This window comes from Leopardus geoffroyi, chromosome C1 (genome assembly GCF_018350155.1).
Source record: "Leopardus geoffroyi isolate Oge1 chromosome C1, O.geoffroyi_Oge1_pat1.0, whole genome shotgun sequence".
Classification (NCBI taxonomy): domain Eukaryota; kingdom Metazoa; phylum Chordata; class Mammalia; order Carnivora; family Felidae; genus Leopardus; species Leopardus geoffroyi.
Window position 1 is genome coordinate 112367802 of NC_059328.1, and position 18894 is coordinate 112386695.

General features: G+C 46.4%; 1 protein-coding gene across 1 annotated transcript in view; it reads right to left on the reverse strand.

The window, feature by feature from the left end:
- The window catches only part of GYPC (glycophorin C (Gerbich blood group)), a 42874-nt gene extending 34592 nt beyond the window's left edge, over positions 1–8282 (reverse strand). The window contains exon 1 of the mRNA XM_045479454.1: positions 7865–8282. Coding sequence (XP_045335410.1) covers positions 7865–7901 — 37 coding nt within the window. The 5' untranslated portion in view covers positions 7902–8282. The remainder of the gene's footprint in view (positions 1–7864) is intronic.
- Between the last annotated feature and the right edge of the window lie 10612 nt (positions 8283–18894).

Sequence of the window (18894 nt, forward strand, 5' to 3'; positions counted from 1 at the left end):
AGTCAGATACTTAACTGACTGAACCACCCAGGCACCCCTTTCTTCCTTTTCATTGTAAAAGAAACGTAAATTTTTGTGGATCTCTAAAAGCACCCTGGGTTCTAAGCACTTGCCTGCTATGTGGGTTGGTCCTCGCTGAGCCTTCCTAGAAAAACTCACTGAACATGAGCCTGAATCCACCGTATGTGAGCCTGAGTGTGAGGGGTTGGCTGTGGCTCTCTCCGCAAGCCACGTTGGTTGCCTCTTAGGTTTCAGTGCCATCATATGCAAGATGGAGATAAAAATACCTCCCTTAGTTAGGGTGGCTACAAGGCAAAATGAGATAGCATATGGGAAGTGAAGTCTACTTTCTGTCCTTTGAGTCAGGGAGACCATCACCATAAGAGGACAGTGAGTCAGGATAATTTAGAGTTTATAACAAGAGAGAAAAAAAAAAAAGAGATTGTGAAATTAAAAAAAAAAAAAAAAAGATCATTCAGGATTGTCAGCCATAGCTGAAATTAATTCACTAAAATGAGAATTTTGGTAGAAGTGGAAGGATGGCAATTCAAATGACAAGCCAGTCTCAGAGGAAGCAAGGCTCAGGTCCCCTGCAGGAGTTCAGGGGTGGGCTGTAGGCTGGACAAGGGGAGCCCTCCCAGGAGAGAGGGGAGCCCGGGCATTAAGGAGCACCTGGCACAGTCCTGGCTGTGAACCCACACAAATGGCAGCATTGAAGAAAAAGAGAAGGGAGCCAGGAGAGAAGGCACTGAGAGGTGGTGGGTGAGATGGGTAGGGGGGGAACACAGGTTAGGGTGTGTAAGGAGTGCAGGGCTGGGACAAGCTGGTGGGCTCAACCAAGAGGAGCTCGGAGGCCACTTTAAGCGGTGGGGGTGAGGAGGTGACTACTGGGACCCACTGCACTCTGTGTACATCAGGCTTGACCTGCATTGGCTAGACCTATTCATTCATTCATTCATTCATTCATTCATTCAGTGTTTTTAGGAGTCTATTCTTCCCCATGGAGAACAGGACAGCTGAGCCCCTACTGTTCAGGGGCTGGTGTTCAGATGAGGCTAATGGAACAAGGAGGGTCCACCAGGCACCAAGTAAGGAAACCCATTGCTGAGGCCACAGCTGGTGTTGAGGTCACAGTGGTCTGCACACCCTCTCTGGGCTACCTTCCCCCTACTGCACCCCTTCTGATGCACTCACAGCTCAGGAGGGAGCGGCTTGCCAGAGCTATTGGAGAAGTCCTCGACCAGGCCCTACAGACCTGGGCAGACTCTGCCATCTTGGCCTCAGGTACTATTTTCAACAGCAATTGGGCAAACATGGACAGAGACTGAAGAACGTGGAGGGAGCTGGGCAGGGGGAGTGAGCCAGCATTCATTTACAACACACTCAAACACTCAGTAAGTGGCAGTGATTAACATGTACCAGGTGCTACCGGAGGAATTTTATCTAGGATAATGCATTTAATCCTCAGAACAAACGCCTGAGGTAGAAATTATTATTATCCCTATTTAGTGGCTCAAGACTGGCTATAGAATTTGTGGGGCCCAGTGAGAATTGAAAACAGGGGCCCCTTTACAAAAGCGAAGAATTTCAAGGGAGTGACTGCAGAGCATTGAGAGTGTGGGGCCCTCTGAGGGTGGGGGTCCTGTGCGACTGTATAGGACAAAGCCAGCACTGTCCTGGAGGAAGAACTGGCACGCAGGGAGCCCAGCGACACGTTCAAGGCCACAGGCAGGTCAGAACGGGTTCAGATTCAAACCTCTGACCTCTTCAGTCTGACATCTTCATCACCAGCAAATTGGTACAAAGTGAATTTAGTTCAACGGTTTTCAAAAGCGCAGAAGGGGGACCTGAACGCGAAGCCTCCACTCGCTGAAGGTGGCGTGCAAGGTTCTGGCGTCTGGTGAGCCTCTCAGGAGCAAGTACCATGTCATAGCCAGTGGGCCATGCTGCCTGGTGAATGCAGAAATCACAGACTGGGGCCCAACACAAAAGGCAGGCAGGCATGACTGCATTACCTGGGTTTGATTTAGCAAACCGTAATGTCCTTCACTCTTAGACTCTGGTGAGAATATATGTACCCACGGCTAAAACGCAAAGCTTCTCCACTCCAGGAGAAAATTTTTCCAAGGGGGAGAAATGGCAGGGCTCGGCCTGGGGTCAGCTGGGCGGCTGTATGCTTGTGCCCCTCTTAAAAACATGCCTTGTGTGCAGGTGAAGGGGACACGGGCTCTGCAAGTGACAGGGTCAGGTTCCAACATCCCTGCCACGTCTGGTTCTGAGGCTTGCTCTGTCTCTTCAATTTGTATTATTTGCCTTTTAGTGGGTCTTGTAATTTTGTTGACAGTCAGGCATGATGTATTGGGTAGAAGGAACCGCAGTGACAGCGTGGTGGGGTGGGGCAGAGGAAGTGGCCCACAGTTCCGTGAGTAGGAGCCTTGTCTCTGGACCGTGAACTTCACAAGTGTTTCTCATTCTTTTTTCACCCTTCAGGTGGGACAGGATGGGTGCGGTGGGCTGGTGTTGGTTATGTCCCTTCCTCCAGGTCAGACAGGTTTTAATGATACCTCTGGGGGGTTAGCTGACCTTTGAACAACGTAGGGGCTGAGAGGTGCTGACCCCACACACAGGTGAAAATCCATATGTAACTTTGGACTCCCCCCAAAACTTAACTGTTCACCAGAGGCCTTACCAATAAACTCAACAGTCCATTGACACAGATTTTGTTATGTTATATGGCTTATGTAGTGTTTCCTCACAACAAAGTAAGTTAGAGCAAGGAAAAGGTTATTAAGAGAATCATAAATAGGAGAAAATGCATTTACAGAGTGTACTGTATTTATCGAAAAAAATCCACGTAACAGTGGCCCCACGCAGTTCAAAGCCCTGGTGTTCAAGAGTCAGCGGTAGCTTCTGCTGAGGGAGGCCTTGTTAACAACAGGTGCTCTGGTCGATATCAAAATGTGAACCTTTCCCTTCCCCGGCTGGAAGCTTGAGGGAAGTTTCCTCTCTTTCCTGTGGGAACCAGGTCGTGCTCTGGGAGGTAATTGTGGGGGCTCCCTCTGACCGGGTCCCCCTGGAGTTTCTACTTCTCAGAGTGGTCCACACTGAGCCTCCAGCAACCGGTCAGTGTCAGAGTTACCAACAAGAGGGTAAAGATGCCCGGCCGGGGGGAAGGGCTCAGACCGCTGTGCCGGGCAGCTGGGCCACTGTGGCTGGGGCCACAGGGGCTGTGTGTGCAGTGGTGACAACCTCGCAGGCTCTCTGAGGGAGTCATGCAAAGAGCCTGCCACGCCCGCCTGACCTGTGATGGAATCCAGTGTCCTGGGCTCGGCGCCTGCTGGCACAAGAGGAAAACCGCTCTTGTCAGCATCTGCCATTGGCTACACTTTTGCACGCTATTTGTTCTGGAAGAATGTGCAAGAGTGAAAATGCGTACTAACTAAAGGCAGGAGCCAGCACTACCTCGGAATTCAGATGACAGAGAGATGTGGAGAAAACCCTAGGCAAGGTGTTGGGGTGTCGGGGGAGAACAGGAGGTGAGAATCAGTGCAGGAGTGCGAAAGAGCCAGGAGGTGAGTGCCAGGGCCCAGCAGCCCTGTTCTTAGAGTTTGTTTCATTTTGACTTTCTGCCCATTTTAACTTATTAGTCACTGACCTCCATGTATATGCCAAGTGCTGGACTAGGAGCTATTGAGTGAATGATTTTTTTTTTTTTTAATGTTTATTCATTTTTGAGAGAGACAGAACATGAGTGGGGGAGGGGCAGAGAGAGAGGGAGACAGAGAATCAGAAGCAGGCTCCAGGCTCAGAGCTGTCAGCACAGAGCCCGACGTGGGGCTTGAACTCACAGAAGGTGAGATCATGACCTGAGCCAAAGTCTGTCACATAACTGATTGAGCCACCCAGGAGCCCCTATGATTTTTAAAAGGCAATTTCAGCGTGTGGAATGGATGCAGACCTGGGAGCATTCACCTCTCTGGACCAGGCCTCAAGGAGGGAGTGGGTAAGGTCATGGAGCCCCTTAGGAGGTCAGAATTTCCAGGAAACAGACAGATCCAGGAATTTGGGGGGTGGCTACAGTGTCCCCAGGGCCACGGTGGGTGGTCTTCTAGTGTTCAGGGAAGGCCCAGGGAGGTTGGGGGTCATAAAATTGGCTTTATGGGATGAACAGGAGTGAGGCAGGCAGGCTGTGTGTGTGTGTGTATGTGGATGTGAATGTGCGTGTGCACGGGCATGGGTACATGTGTGGTGGGGATACCCAGAGAGCCCTGGAAATGAAGCTACAGAGGCAGGGCAGTCTGGGCATCAGGAGAGTCCACAGGAAAAGGCTCCAGGGGACAGCCTCAGCAGGTTGTGGAAGGCAGGGTGAAGGGCAGCGGCTGGCCTGGTGTGGGTCGGGCCCAACTGCAGAACAGGGAACTACAGTAGGCAGTGATAGACTGAGGTCATAGACTGTGGTCAGAACACAGGCTCGGCCGAGGAACTGTGGCCTGGTTGGCAGGTTCTCAGCGCCCGTGCCACATGCAGTTCCTCTGTGTGCAAAGCTACAGTGGTGACTTCCCAGGCACAGCCCCCACAGTGCCCTGCCTGCACACACCCCTCAGGCTGGCCCCTGCTGACTCTCGGGTCTGAAAGCCTGTGTCCATAGCCTGGCTGTGCCCTCCTCAGTGCCTGGGAGGCCTGGGGTACATCGTCCCCCAAGCCTGCAGTGTTTCATCTGCAAAACAGGTAAGAAAATGCCCATGAGACCAGGCTATGGAAAGGTGACCCACGCAAGGCCCTACCACAAGGCTCAGCACGTGGGTACTGATATCCTTGTTATGTTATCAGAAGCCAAAACAGCAACTGTCTGTAAAGGAGACTTTGGAGATTACCAGCACTCACAGGTCAGGTCTACTGTGATAAATTCTGTTCACAACAGCAGCCACAGTCACCACCATTCTTGGGCATGATGCCAAACCCTTATTCTCTCGTTCATCACGTGACCCCTGCGAAGCCACTGTTATTATTCCCATTCACAGATGAGAAAACTGAGGCTCTGCTATACTGTGTACCTCCTCAAAGCCCACAGGTATTGGAGGTGGGATCAAATCCAGTATGGATATATGAAAACATGCAGAACCTCACTTAGAATTACAGAGGCACGTTCAAAAATGGCAACCTGTTTCACTTACTAGATTGGCTAAGAGGTAAACCACACAGGGTGAATGGGGGGGATAATGACTTTCATGGGCTACTGGTGGGTATTAGAAATTCATGTGACTTTTTAGAGGGCATTTTTTTTTTTAGTATCTACAACATTTTGAATGTTCACACTCTTTGTCCCAGAAATCAAATTTGTGTGTGAGGGCATTTGCCCGAAATTTATACAAACACATGTATTTATACCTATTCGTGTAAATACATAAAGCCTGCTTACAAGGGTTGTCATGGCTGCACTGTGTCTGTTTTTTTTTTAATCAAATAAAGATTGTCCATAACCTAAATGCTCATTGGTGTAGGAACTGGTTAAATAAAATAACCAATTTATTTATATACTCATACAATGCCCTGAGAAGAATGAGTTAGTCTATATTTGACGATGAAGTATAATCTTCAACATATATTCTTATGAGAAAAAAGCAAGATGAAGGAGAATATATAAAGTGAGTTTTATTTTGTAAAACAGAAAGTAGCTGTGTATACACATAACACTTTAGAAGGATTCTCATAAATTGATAAATTGCTCTGGAGGTGGGATGGTATCTTTCTCTTTCCTATTATTTACTGTTGATTTATTGTTCAAATTTGTTCTTAGCTTGAGCTTGCTGGGCTCACTGTGGCCACACAGTCTCTGGAAGGTGTTTTGGTTGGGGCTGCAGAAGGCCATTTGATATATGAATATCTGCCATGCAAAGAGGGAAACTGATCTGGGGTGCCAACCTCCCTGCACTGCCTCTTCCTCCTTGTTATCGATGGGCTCACGTGTTTCCATTGCAAACACAGAATGCCTCTTACCCCACACCCCTCTGTTGCCCAAATACCCAGGAATAATTGCCCAACCCTAGACACCCTTGGAAAGGTCCAGCTGCTGATTGTGCCAATGCCTTGTGACTCCTCCCGCCATGGATATATCTGGAGCCATTGGGCAACGTCTGAGATGGAATTTCACTTGGCACTTAATGCAACCCTTTCCGCTTCTGCCGGAGGCAGTGAATTCTGAATAAAGTCGACAAACCTGACCATCTCCTCACTGAGCAATCACCCCTTCCATCCAAGGGCAAGGCAATGGATTTCTGCACATGACTCCTATGCAGTAACTGTGGCACTCTGGCTTACGGGAGTTGGCTGAGGCCAGAGGGTAGGGGACAGGCCTGGCGGAGCCCAAGCGGTCCTCTCCTAACCTCTGGTTCTGAGAAGCAGTGATGTAAACTGACACAGGATATAGACACATCCTGCCTGAGTTAGCAGCGAGAGAGAGGGCCCCACAGTTCTCTCACAGCAAAGAGCCTGCCATAAATGGAGTCCTAAGGGTAATCTAGAATGGCATGCAAGTGATGGCTGCATCCCTCTGAGCTCCAGAAGGGAAGTGTTTGCAGCCATTGGTCATGGTCTGAAACTTGAAGCCTAGAGAACTGCTTAAGGGAGGGGGCGGGGCAGGCTCCTGGGGAGGGAGCCAGCCTCTCCAGAAGGGGGAGTGGCAGCCTGCCTGCACTTCCTCAGTGGCTTTGCCCTTCACCCCTGGCCCCAACACACACACACACACACACACACACACACACACACACACACACACTAGTGTCTGACTCTCACACTCACGTGTGTTTACACACGTAAACAGGAGCCAACATGAGCTCCCAGATCCAGTCTCCTGTAAAATGAAAAATGAAGATGACTGACATTTATGGGGCCCTTAGCGGTCCATCTCCATGCTGGGACCTTTACACAGAGCTTCCTTCCCAGGACCCAAAGAAGAATATCCTATGTTCCCATTTCAATGATGATGAGGACGGTGCTGGAGCTAAGACAGAGGCTGGCTTGCCTCAGGCCCCTGGCTAATCAGTGGCACGCCTGATGCCAATGCAGGCGGAGGGGCCCTCCCCCCAGGACTCCTGTCCCCACGCACCCCCAAACAAGCATGCTGGTGGCCACACACACACACACAGGCAGATAGTGCACAACCACAAACCTAGCCACAGTAGACTATGCTCCAGTTCCGCTGGTGAGGCCACAGAACCACCTGGATGTTAAAAACTTGTAAAGGAGAGGGTGTCCCCAGTACCCCTATTATCACGTTAATTATTTAACAGGATGACTCAGAATGTCTCCCCTCTGACAGTTTCTAATGAGCAGACCTGGGCAGAGTTGGGGATAAGAGGGATAAACATTCACTTTTTTAAGAAGAAAATTTTAAGTTTTTGTTGTTGTTGATGTTATTACTGCAAAAGCCCATTGGCAGAGGAGGGGTGGGGGAGGCCAGGCCAGGTCCCCCAACACCCTTACAGAGAAGCTCGGGGTATCCGATTTCTCTTTCCCGTCAGCAGGAAAGCATGTGCCTTCTTAACAAGAAAAGAGGAATTACAACGCCCTGGGGGTCAAGGCCAGAGATGCCCCCGCCGCGTGCACGTCCCTCCCACCGCCCCAGGAGGAGTCAGGGCACCAGCTGAGTTTCCTGAAGTTTACTCGGCATCCGTCCCCACGTCCCGGGGCGGCCGAGCCACATGGCGGGCGTTGTCCCCTCCCTCCGCGCAGGGGTCCCTTACTTCCCGGCCTGGGGCAAGTTCCCGCGGCGGATACGCGCGCGGCCACCGCACAGAGGCACGGACCGAGCGGCAGGGCCCGGGGGCTTGGGGCGCAACCCCGCGGGGCGGCGGCGGGCACTCACCTTGGTCGGGCGGCGACGTGCTGTTGAGACTGCTCATCGCCAGCGGGTGCGGGGCGCGGGTCGGGCCAGGGGCACGGAGAAGCCGAGCGGTGGCGAGGGGCGCGCGGGCCTGCTTCTGACCCTCAGCAGCCGGGAGGAAGCGGCACCTGTGTCACGGTCTCCGGCGGCCCGAGGGGAGGGGCTCCGGCCCCAGATAGGCAGACTGCATTTATTTTTTTTCTGCAGACTTGGCTGGTGGGGTTTCCACCCTTTTTTTTTTTTTTTTTTTAAACACACACACACCCGCCCACGTCTGAACTCTTCTCTGTTCCAACTTTCCTGCGCAAGAATCACATTTTCTGTGTTTCTGTTTCCATCTGCAGCTATCAGACTCAGAGGTTGTGGTGGAGAATTCCCCTGGGTGAGGACTGAAAAACTCCCAGATGTGACAGGATGGCCTGCAGGACACTGTTAGGGCCAGTGACCAAATAGGGACAGACCTGTGTTTGAATCTTGGCAGGCTGCTTGGCCACTCGATGGCTGTGTGGCCACTCAGGGCTGAGGGGCACCATTGGCCTGGGAAGTCCCTGCCTGGCTGGCCCTCCTCAAGGGCGCTGTCCCCATCCGTGGGCTGATGTTTGGAAAAGATTCTTAGAAAAAGGGATTGCTTGGACAAAGGTCGTATGATTTATTTGGGTCACTTTTGTCTGAGGCTTCCAGACATAGTTGAGTGTGTAAAGAATTCACTTTACTTGGACAGTTAAAAACTTTGAGATGGATTTTGACACTCTGGTTAGTTAAATGGAGTCTGCCTACCTCACGGAGAAGGAATGCTATGTTATATGCAAAATTTGATCTCTCCCCTCTCCCCACCAGGGAGAAGGGCAAGGGAGTTTGAGACCATGTCAGCCTGGTTTTAAATCTCAGATTCAAGACACATCCTGTCCTCATGTCTGATGGCCCTTCCTGTGGGGCTTTTCATGTTGTTTACTTGATGGTCCTCCAATGCACCAGCTGTGACACCTTCTCCCCTTCTCCCAGGTAAGGATGCTCTGCTGCAGTCCCAGGGCACCATTTCAGATGTCTGCACGATGTATATGCCCTTGGGAGTACCAACCAGGTTGAACACAATGTAAGGCTGCCCCCTGGAGGTGTGCAGAGCAGACTCCTTGCCCAGCTCTATGTGGGCTGGACCAACTCCAGGCATTATTATGAGGACGGCCTGTTTGACACAGTGGGCAAATGTTTATAATTCTCATTAGTTAGATGATGAAGAAACTCACACTGCTTGTAAATCCTTAGTGAGACTCCTATGCTACATATACATGTTGATGTGAAGGGAACTATTCAACGGAATGCTTTGGGCCAGGTGTGGAAACTTTGGAGTCTCCATTTCTTCGCCTAGAAAATGCAGACAGGAGCACTTGCATTTCAAAGTTGCAGAAGCAATGTCTATAAATAACAGTGGGACAGAAAAGGCATTTACTAGAAACTAGCAACAATTTAGCTTTTAAGTCCTTGTTAGATGATAGAATCCCCTGTATTCAGAGTTCATAATTTAAAGAACTTCAATGATCTGAAATGCAGCTGGGGAGCCCAAAGGAGGCCAAAAAAGCCACTAGGTAACCAAAGAACAAGTCCCCAGGTCATTGCATCTCACTTGTGAGAACACCTGTGGGGAGACTTTTAGACCCTCACTGACAGCCAACTGGCCTTTAGGTATAATCATAAGACATTTGCTTATGTCATTTCCCAAAGTAGGACAGGTTAAAAGCACCAAAATGGGGCACCTGGGGGGCTCAGTTGGTTATGCGTCTGACTTTGGCTCAGGTCATGGTCTCCCCTTCTGTGAATGCGAGCCCCACATCAGGATCTGTGCTGACAGCTCAGAGCCTGGAGCCTGCTTCAGATTCTGTGTCTCCCACTCTCTCTTCCCCTCCCCCACTCATGCTCTGTCTCTCTCACTCTCAAAAGCGAATAAATGTTAAAAAAAAAAATTTTAAAGCACCAAAATGTAACAAGAATCCCTTACAGAGAGGAAGCCAAAAAACTAAAGAAAGGTAGCTCCACAAACTCTAAGTTCGGATACAAAAACAGAGTAACATTTATTATACACCGAAAGCTTCTTGGATCTAGCCATAAGTGGAGGATGTGACTGCACCATGGACCGTCAAGGAACCGAGGCTTTGGGACTCCATCTGGGTTTGAGTCCTCATTGCCTTCTATGTGGCTGACCTTCAACATTTTACTCAAATCCTCTGAGCCTCAGTTTTCTCATCTGTGAAACTGGAACAATCTGCAAAGTGAGGTCACTGTGACTGATGCATTAGATAATAATGTAATAATACAATATCTTACTCAACAAATAAGTTAAAGACATTAAGTGTAAGTTATCGAAGACATTGGTCCTGTCCCCTGATGGACACACTTTATAGTAAGGACTTCAGGCCATTCTGAAAAGAAGATAAATAGTGTTTAATAGTGAGTAGTCATTTAGCTAGCAGAGAAACATTTGATATAGTTTAGAAGGTTTAATCCTAAAAGTGTCTAATTTTAAAGAAACGAGGAGTATTTTAAGAAGGTAAAATCATAACATGAAAAATTAGATTCTATGGTAAGGGTCTGATACTAAGTCACAGAAATGCAGTGTATCTTGATGTGTTGGGTGCTTATTAATGGAGTAGCAAGAACTCAGCTATATCTTATAACAATAAAACAGTTATCTAATTCACATAAGCACCATCGAAGAGAATATTGCCAACGGCCCATTTGAAAGTGAGAAAATTGAGGTTGGCAGCAGTGACAAGAACTTGTTTGACGGAGTGCAGCCAGGATTGGGACTCAGCTCTGGAAGCCTCTGTAATGTGTGCAGGATGTGGCTAGGATACCCTGCTGAGCTCACCACAGACAGAGAGGGTGTGATGGGGCCCCAGAGGGGAACTTTCACTTCCTTCCTAGAACTACATAGGGTGGGAGTTGTGTATGTGAGGGGGATTCCTGCCTGACTTATCCCCACCCAAACACACCCAAATACACGCATACACATGCATACACACACGCACACACACATACACACATGCACACACACACACATACACCCAAACACACACATACATGCACACACACGTACACCCAAATGCACACACACACATGCACACACACGCATAGTGCTGGTTTCCTCTTGGAGGGGACCTACTGCAGTCCTTGTCAGTGAGCTCTTACAGGTAGAGGCAGGCAGATTTTACTTGGGTCCTTTAAAATTTCTAATTAAAATTTTTGCCCTGTATCAAACTAATAGATGTTCTTTGTTTAAAAAAAATGTAATGGAGAGGTTAAAAAAAAAAAAAAACCCTCTAACAATTGCTCATACTGTCTAGCACATTAAGTGCTAATCTCTTTTACACATTTGTGGGCATTTGCTTTATATTACTGAGATTTTACTGAATGTGTGATTTTAAGTGCTGTGTTTTCACTACCAAACATTATGCCATGACCATTTTCCCATATACAAGTATAAAAGCTCTTTGATTTAATTACTAAGTTGTTTCCTTTTCTTTGCTGGGATAAACCATATGAACGTAAATATCTACTTTTCCTATATTTCTCCTTAGCTTGTATTCCAGCAAGTGGAATGGCTGGATCAAAGGCTAGGACTATGTTTTAGGGTTTTGGTACATTCATGAGTTGTGGCTGTGACAATTTACCTTCTCCCCAGTCAAGCGTTCCTCTCAGAGCCTCTTGACAGAATCAAGCATTAGATTTTAAATCATTGATAATTCTGTGGACGGGAAATATGTAATTATTCGACTTTGCATTTTCTTGATTACTAGTGAGGCTGAATATACTGTCATGTTTATTTACAAAGTGCATGTTCTTTTGGCTGAATGTTTTGTTCATGCTGTTTCTCATTCAGAAAGGTGTGTTATGTTTTTTTTATTGATTTCCTTGAACTCTTTATACACAAAAGACAACAACGTCTTTTCATGTGTATTGCGAACATTTTCTCCTTGGGCCCTTTTCTGGTTCTTTCTCATTAGCACAGAAACATAGCTTGACTTATCTGATTGGCAAGTTGGCAGCTTTTAAGAAAACCACACTGTGGCTCTGCATATTTTAAGAGGCGTGGAGAGAAGAAGCAGGGGGAGCTGTGAGTAATGAGGAACATGGGCTGGGAGTTGGGAGGGTGGGGTCCAGAGGAACACAGAGACATCAATGGCGGCAGACACTGCAGCCTTGGCCAAGAGCCTCTCCCTTTTCCCCTCAGGACACACATCTTTCTGAGAAGAATCCATGAGTGAGGATGTTTGAAGGCTGAGAGAAAGAAGGTCTAAGGCTGTCTGCTACAATTGAGCCGCTAGGCCCTCTTCTGTCTAGACTTTACTAAAGGCTGGCTCTGGCCATGCCAGGCAGAGCAGAGGGTGTCCAAGGTCAGTGAGGCTGTGGGACTCATGCTAGACCCAGAGCTGCAGCCTAGGCCCCTAGCTTATAGCAGCACCTCATCCGGGAGTAGATAGGTCGTAAGCATCCAGAATGGTCTGACTCTGGTAACTTTCTAACAGTATCTTTAAGAGAGGAAGAGTAGCACAGAAACCCGGCAGGAACACTGGGTGGGCTGGGGTAGTTGGAAGTGACCATAAGCAAAATCTTATGCATTGGTGACAGCTCTGAGAGTCCACCTAGTACAGACTAGGATTGAGACACATGAAGAGGCTTCAGACTGGCGGTGGGGGAAGAAAAGAAGAGAAAGAAAGAAAGGAAGAAAAAAAAGGAAGAAAGAAAGGAAGAAAGGAGACACTGAAGGAAGGAGGGAGGGAAGGAAGGAGGGAGGGAAGGAAGGAGGGAGGGAAGAAAGAAGGAAAGAAAGAAAGAAAGGAAGAAAGAAAGAAAGAAAGAAAGAAAGAAAGAAAGAAAGAAAAAACACATAGAGAAATGTCAGGATGGGGTTGGTTTGAATCTCAGGCAGGGAAGAATCAGTGAAAAGGACACAGCCAGCACATAAGTCAGCCTGGGTGGTTCTAACACTTAAGCAAGTGTGATTTTTCCAGAAAAACACATCCCAGCAGACATAGGAATATACAGATAGTAACAATTTCCTGAGGACCTAGAATGTGCCAGGCCTGGTGCTGTGTTGGGCCCTCCCATGTGAGGTTACTGATATGTCACAGTATCCTTACAGGGTAGGTGGCATTTTGTTTCTGACTTTTTTTTCTTCCTTTTCCCTTTTCTTCCTTTTACAGAAAAGGAAACTGAGGACCAGAGAGGAGAGGTAACTACTCATGCTCACACAGCTACTCAGTGACAGCTAGAATTGGAACAAGGACTGTCCAACCCTAAAGCTCTGCTGTGGGAGAAATTCTACCAGTTCAGTCTCCTTGGCACCCCTCCTGTATCCCTGTATCCAGTGTCCCTGGTGGACCCCAGTGTCCCTGGAGGACCCCACTGTCACTGGAGGATCCAAGTGTCCCTGGTGGATCCCAATGTCCCTGGAGAATCCAATGTCACTGGAGGATCCAAGTGTCCCTGGTGGGTCCCAATGTCCCTGGAGAATCCAAATGTCCCTGGAGGATCCAAGTGCCCCTGGTGGACTCCCTGGTGTTACTGCCCAGCTTGATGGCACTCTTCATGCTGGCAGCCCTGAGACAAAAGGGAAGGAGGCAAGGAGTTGCTAAATGAGTCTCCAACGGTTCCCACCAGCACATAAGGAAATTATTATCTCCCAGGAGGTAGAATGAATTACTAACTTTCAGAGAGTCCTGTTTGGGTCACAGCCCTTTCCCTTTGTGAGTAAGTTGTTGGTGTGAACCTGAACTAAAAAATTGTACTCTAGCTGCTTCCAGCTGAGGTCTGGGGCCCACTAAGAGAGGAGGCAGTTTCTTCCTTACAGTCTTTGCTGTGGCTTTTATTCCCTTTGGCCAAGAAGACAGAGGGATTTGGGGTATGTAGCTGTGACTAAGAAGGGGGAACCAGAATGGTAATTACATTTGCCAAACTTTTGCTACAAGCTCTGCATATTTTATCTCATGTAATACACCAAACAATCTCATGAGCAAAGAAAGAACAGGGTTTTGGAATGTGGCAGATATGGCTTCTCATTCTTGGCTCACCATGTGCGACTTTGCTCAGTGACTTTGCCTCCAAAATTTCTCACGTGCAAAAGGGGGTTAATGACCCCTACATCCGATGTGCTCTGAAGGGGTCGGTGCAGATTCCCCCCAAAAGCTCACACATTTACCGAGATGTAAATGTATGTACAGTGTTGTAGCACTGTAGAAAAAAAATTAAAATAAATCATGTGTAATACACAGAGAGACATAGTATGCCATGAACACAACTAGGTATAACTATGTCTACTGTCCAGGCCACAGGGACACAGGTGACTGTATACCTATTTCTCTCATCTTAAGTCCCTTCAGGTGTAAGGCTCGAGACAACAGAATTAGTGTATTTTGTACTCTTTTTACAGCACATGACAATTACATTATAGGAATAGTAAAGAAATAAGCTCATAAAGTGAAGGGGCTCTAAGGGGATCCTTCAGTGTGTATGAGATTTCCAGAATTCCAGGAAGATGGGGTATGGAGTATATCAAGGGAGGAAATAGAGAGATAGAGGTTCCAGCACAAGGGAAGCCCAAGGGAGGCTGCAGGGTGGCCGGTGTGTGTGTGTGTGTGTGTGTGTGTGTGTGTGTTGTGTGTGTGTGTGCCCGCGTGCGCGCAATGGTGCGTGTGGGCAGGGGGGTTGGGCTCAGCCTGTCAGAGCCGCAGGGGCCGGGGCTCAGAGTGGCAGGTTGGAGCATGGGGTTTGGAAGTGAGAATACAGACAAGGACATTGGTTAAAGGTTTATTCCTTGTGGAAGCAACTCCTCCCTGCTTCCCCACCTTTGGGTACAAAATGTCAGGCCAACCACAAAGGTTTGCCCCTGGGGACAAAAGCGTGTGAATGTCCCTAAGAAAATTAAGAAACTGTGTAAGTGAGTCAAGGCTACTAGTGTGGGAAGGAGCCTCTTTTGATGAAACCCTCCTCTTTCTGGGATTTGTCAAGAAGGTCTTTTCCACACACCCTAAAGCAGAGACCATTTAGTCCAGAAACACAGATCTCCCAGCCAGATTTCTCCCTCCCAGAAGGAAGACTAATCAGGAAACATATTCAGACAATGGAAGAGAGAATCCTTAACAACGCTTTAGAATGATCGGCCTGGCCTTTGCTTTTTAAGCATCGATAGACAGCTGTATATGACAACCAAGTCACATACAAGAGCCAGAACATGGCCGAGCCAAACAAAAGAAAAAAGCTAACTTCAATAAAAGAAACAGAAATAAATAAGACGAGGATCTAAAGAAAACCAAGGGACAAGGCAGAACTTTAATACTCAGAAATTTGGGAAAATAATAAAACCATAAAATAAGAGAGGTGTTCTATGTAAAAGAAAAAGCAAATAAGGAGAAAGGAATTTTTGACAATTAGCAGTAACAACATATAGATTAATTATACAATTAACAATGTATAGATCTTCCTCCACTTAATGGGGCTACATCCCCGTAAACCCATGGTAAAATGAAAATATAAGTTGTCAATGCATTTAATCCACTTAACTTCCTGAGCATCATGACTCAGCCTAGTCTACCTTACACATGCTCAGAACACTTACCCAGCCTATGATTGGGTGAAATCATCTCACACAAAGCCTATTTTTTCATAAAATATTGAATATCTCATATAATTCATTGACTACTGTACAGAAGGTGAAAAACGGAATGGTGGTAAGTGTGGGGGTTGTTTGGCCTTGTGATCATGTGACTGACCAGGAGCTATCACTGCCCAGAATCATGAGGCAGCATCACCCTGGGAAGAGATCAAAATTCAAAATTCTGAATACTGAATGTATATTACTTGCACCATCATAAAGTCCAAAAATCCTAGGTTGAACCATGGTGGGTTGGAGACCATCTGTAATGGCTAAAATGAAAATCCAATCAAGAAGGTGAAAGCTGAAGGAATAACTGATAGTCTGTGTTTGCTTTTGTTTCTCTGGCCTTAAAAATGTTGCGATGGCTAGTGTGAGAGAAATTACTATCTGCGCTCCCTTCTGGGATTTTTATGATTTTAGGTCTCACAATGAGGTCTTTCATCCATTTTGATTTTATTTTTGGATATATTGTGAGAAAGGATCCAGTTTTATTCTTTTGCATGTTGCTATCCTGTTTTCCCAGCACTATTTGTTGAAGAGATTGTCTTTTTTCTTTTTTTTTTTTTTTTTTTTTGCATTTGATATTCTTGCCTCCTTGTCAAAGATTAATTTGCCACGTAAGTGTGGAGTTATTTATTTCTGGACTCTCTAATTCTGTTCTGTTGGATCTATGTGTCTACTTTTGTGCTTATACCATACTGTTTTGATTATTACAACTTTGCAGTTTAGTTTGAAATCTGAAATTATGATACCTCTAGTTTGGTTTTCAAGATTGCGTTGGCTATTTGGGGTGTTTTGCCATTGTACACTAATTTTAGTATTATTTGTTCTAGTTCTGTGAAGATGCTGTTGGTATTTTGATAGAGATTGTACTGAATGTGTAGATCGTTTTGGGTAGTGTGGACATTTTCACAATACTGATATTGTTAAATATATGCTTATATTCCATCAGCATGGAATATCTATTTGTTTGCATCATCTTCCATTTCTTTCATCAATGTTTTATAGTTTTCAGAGTACAGATCTTTTACCTCCTTGGCTAAGTTTACTTCTGGGTATTCTATTCTTCTTGGTGCAATTGTAATTCTAGACTAAGAACAAAACAAGAGAAAATTGGAGAAAAAATGAGTGATGAGATTAGGAGGTCCAACTTATATGAATTTCTCAAAGAACAGCAGAGAAAATGAAAGAGAGGAATTTACATGTAAATATGTATAAGGAAGACAGAGAAGAATCAGCGGGGAAAGGAGGAGGAAATCATGAGGAGCTAAAGGAGTATACAGGTTTTCAAATAGAAAGGACTGGATTTAAAAAATTGTATATAACTATGTGTTATGTAATTTCGGAACAGCAATGATATAGAGAAGAGATTTAAAAGCTTCCACAGACAGGTGGGTGGGGGAGGGTAGCTGGAATCTTCTGCAGAAGATTCAAGTCAGACTGGCATCAGGACGCCTATCAAAAATACAGAATGTAGAAGTTAAGAGGCAAAGATGACTTCACACCTTACATCTTACACCTGGCCAAAAAATCAACTGTCATGCCTGGGCATCTGGGTGGCTCAGTCAGGTAAACATCCAACTTGGGCTCAGGTCATGATCTCACTGTTCATGGGTTCGAGCCCTGTGTTGGGCTCTGTGCTGACACTCGGAGCCTGGAGCCTGCTTCTGCTTCTGTGTCTCCCTCTCTCTACCCTACTCGGCCTGCTCGCTCTCTCTCTCTCTCTCTCCCAAAAATAAACATTAAAATTTTGTTTAAGTAAAAAGAAATAAATAAATTATCATGAGAGAAGAATAAGAGGTCTTTGGATATCTAAAGGCTCAACAAGTTTAGTTCTTATGCAGAAGAAAGCTGTTGGAAAATAAGATCTGTCAGACCAAGGGAGAATGACCAGGCAGAGGAGTCCCAGGATGCAGAGGACAGTAGGTGTGGCTGGAGGGAGGACAGCGAGGTTCCAGGGCTTTTGCTGAGTTCTGGAAAATGGTGACATTCAGGAGGGAGAATGCTGTAGGAGATGAGATGATTGAGCAGCTGGATATAACTGAAAATGAACTAAGAATGCATACTTTGCTTTTCCACAGAGGAAAAAAAAATGTTGGCTAAAAACCCAGAATAACAAACAAAAAGCTGTACAAGTAAGCCAAGTACGAAGCTCGCTAAAATATGGCATTTTGGGGGACTGTTGATGGAGGACAAGAAAAGATTACTCCTTTACACCCCAAGTCCCTCCTCTGGGTGTGAGTAGGGGAGAATGGGTCTGGGAGATGGGTAAATGGACAGTAACCATTACAAGAAGTCAATGCATTGTCTGAAGTTGGCAAGTCACAAACCAGGATAATGAGCATATTATCTAGAAAAATGATGTGGCCAACTGGAGACCCGCTATCTGTGATGGTAAAAAGAGCATTTGGAGAACAGGCCTGTGGGTAGGGGCATGGGGTGGGAGGCGGTTGCTTTTAAGACAAAAGCCCTCTGTGCTATTTGAATCATGTATTTATTTATTTATTTATTTATTTATTTATTTATTTATTTATTAAATTTTGAAAAACACTTGTAAACCACAGGAAAAACCTAAACATCAAAACAAAACAAAACAAAACCCACCCAAAACCAAAAATCCTTCAGGCGGCTTAGAAAATGGGCTTAACCTGGAAAGATGAAATTTAGCAGCAAATTAATTTAAGTCCCTGACCTTGCTTCAAAATCATGCACATGGATGGTACCACGGAAACATAATTTAGCTCAGTCCTCAGCCTCAATTCTGCTCGTGGCATGATTTACAGGGTGTGTGCTAAGGGCGGTGTCTCAATCTCTGTGGTCTCCTTAAAGGACTGGCCCTGAGCCCCTCAACGCCCCCCCCCCTCCCCACTGCCCCACCACCAATCAATTCCAGCTGAGGCTCTAAAACAGAAACCTTTTCCTCCTCCCAGTGGATCACTCAGATCAGTATCATTGTGCATTCTTGTGTCCTCAAGTTCAAGCTTCCCAGGCTCTTCACCTACCCAGCTCCTAAATCCTTACTGGGAGCCCATTGCCCATTACTCTGACTCTCCCAGCCCTTCTACTGGTGCTCCAACACTCACATTCCTAGCAGCAGATTTCCTTGTATTCTGCAACTTTTTGTCAGATGTTACTTTTCTGTTCTTGCTCTTTCAGGAGCATGGCTTTCTTTAAGGGCATTTCTTCCTCTTTTGTCCTTTTAAGTGAGGATTCTTTTGTTTAATTATTGTTTGCTTGTACACACACACATACATCAATACCTACTTCTATATTTATATCTATATCTACGCCTACATCTATATGTCTACATATTACATAGTGTATTTAGGAGGAGCGGGCTTGCTGGGTATGAACACAGTATGCA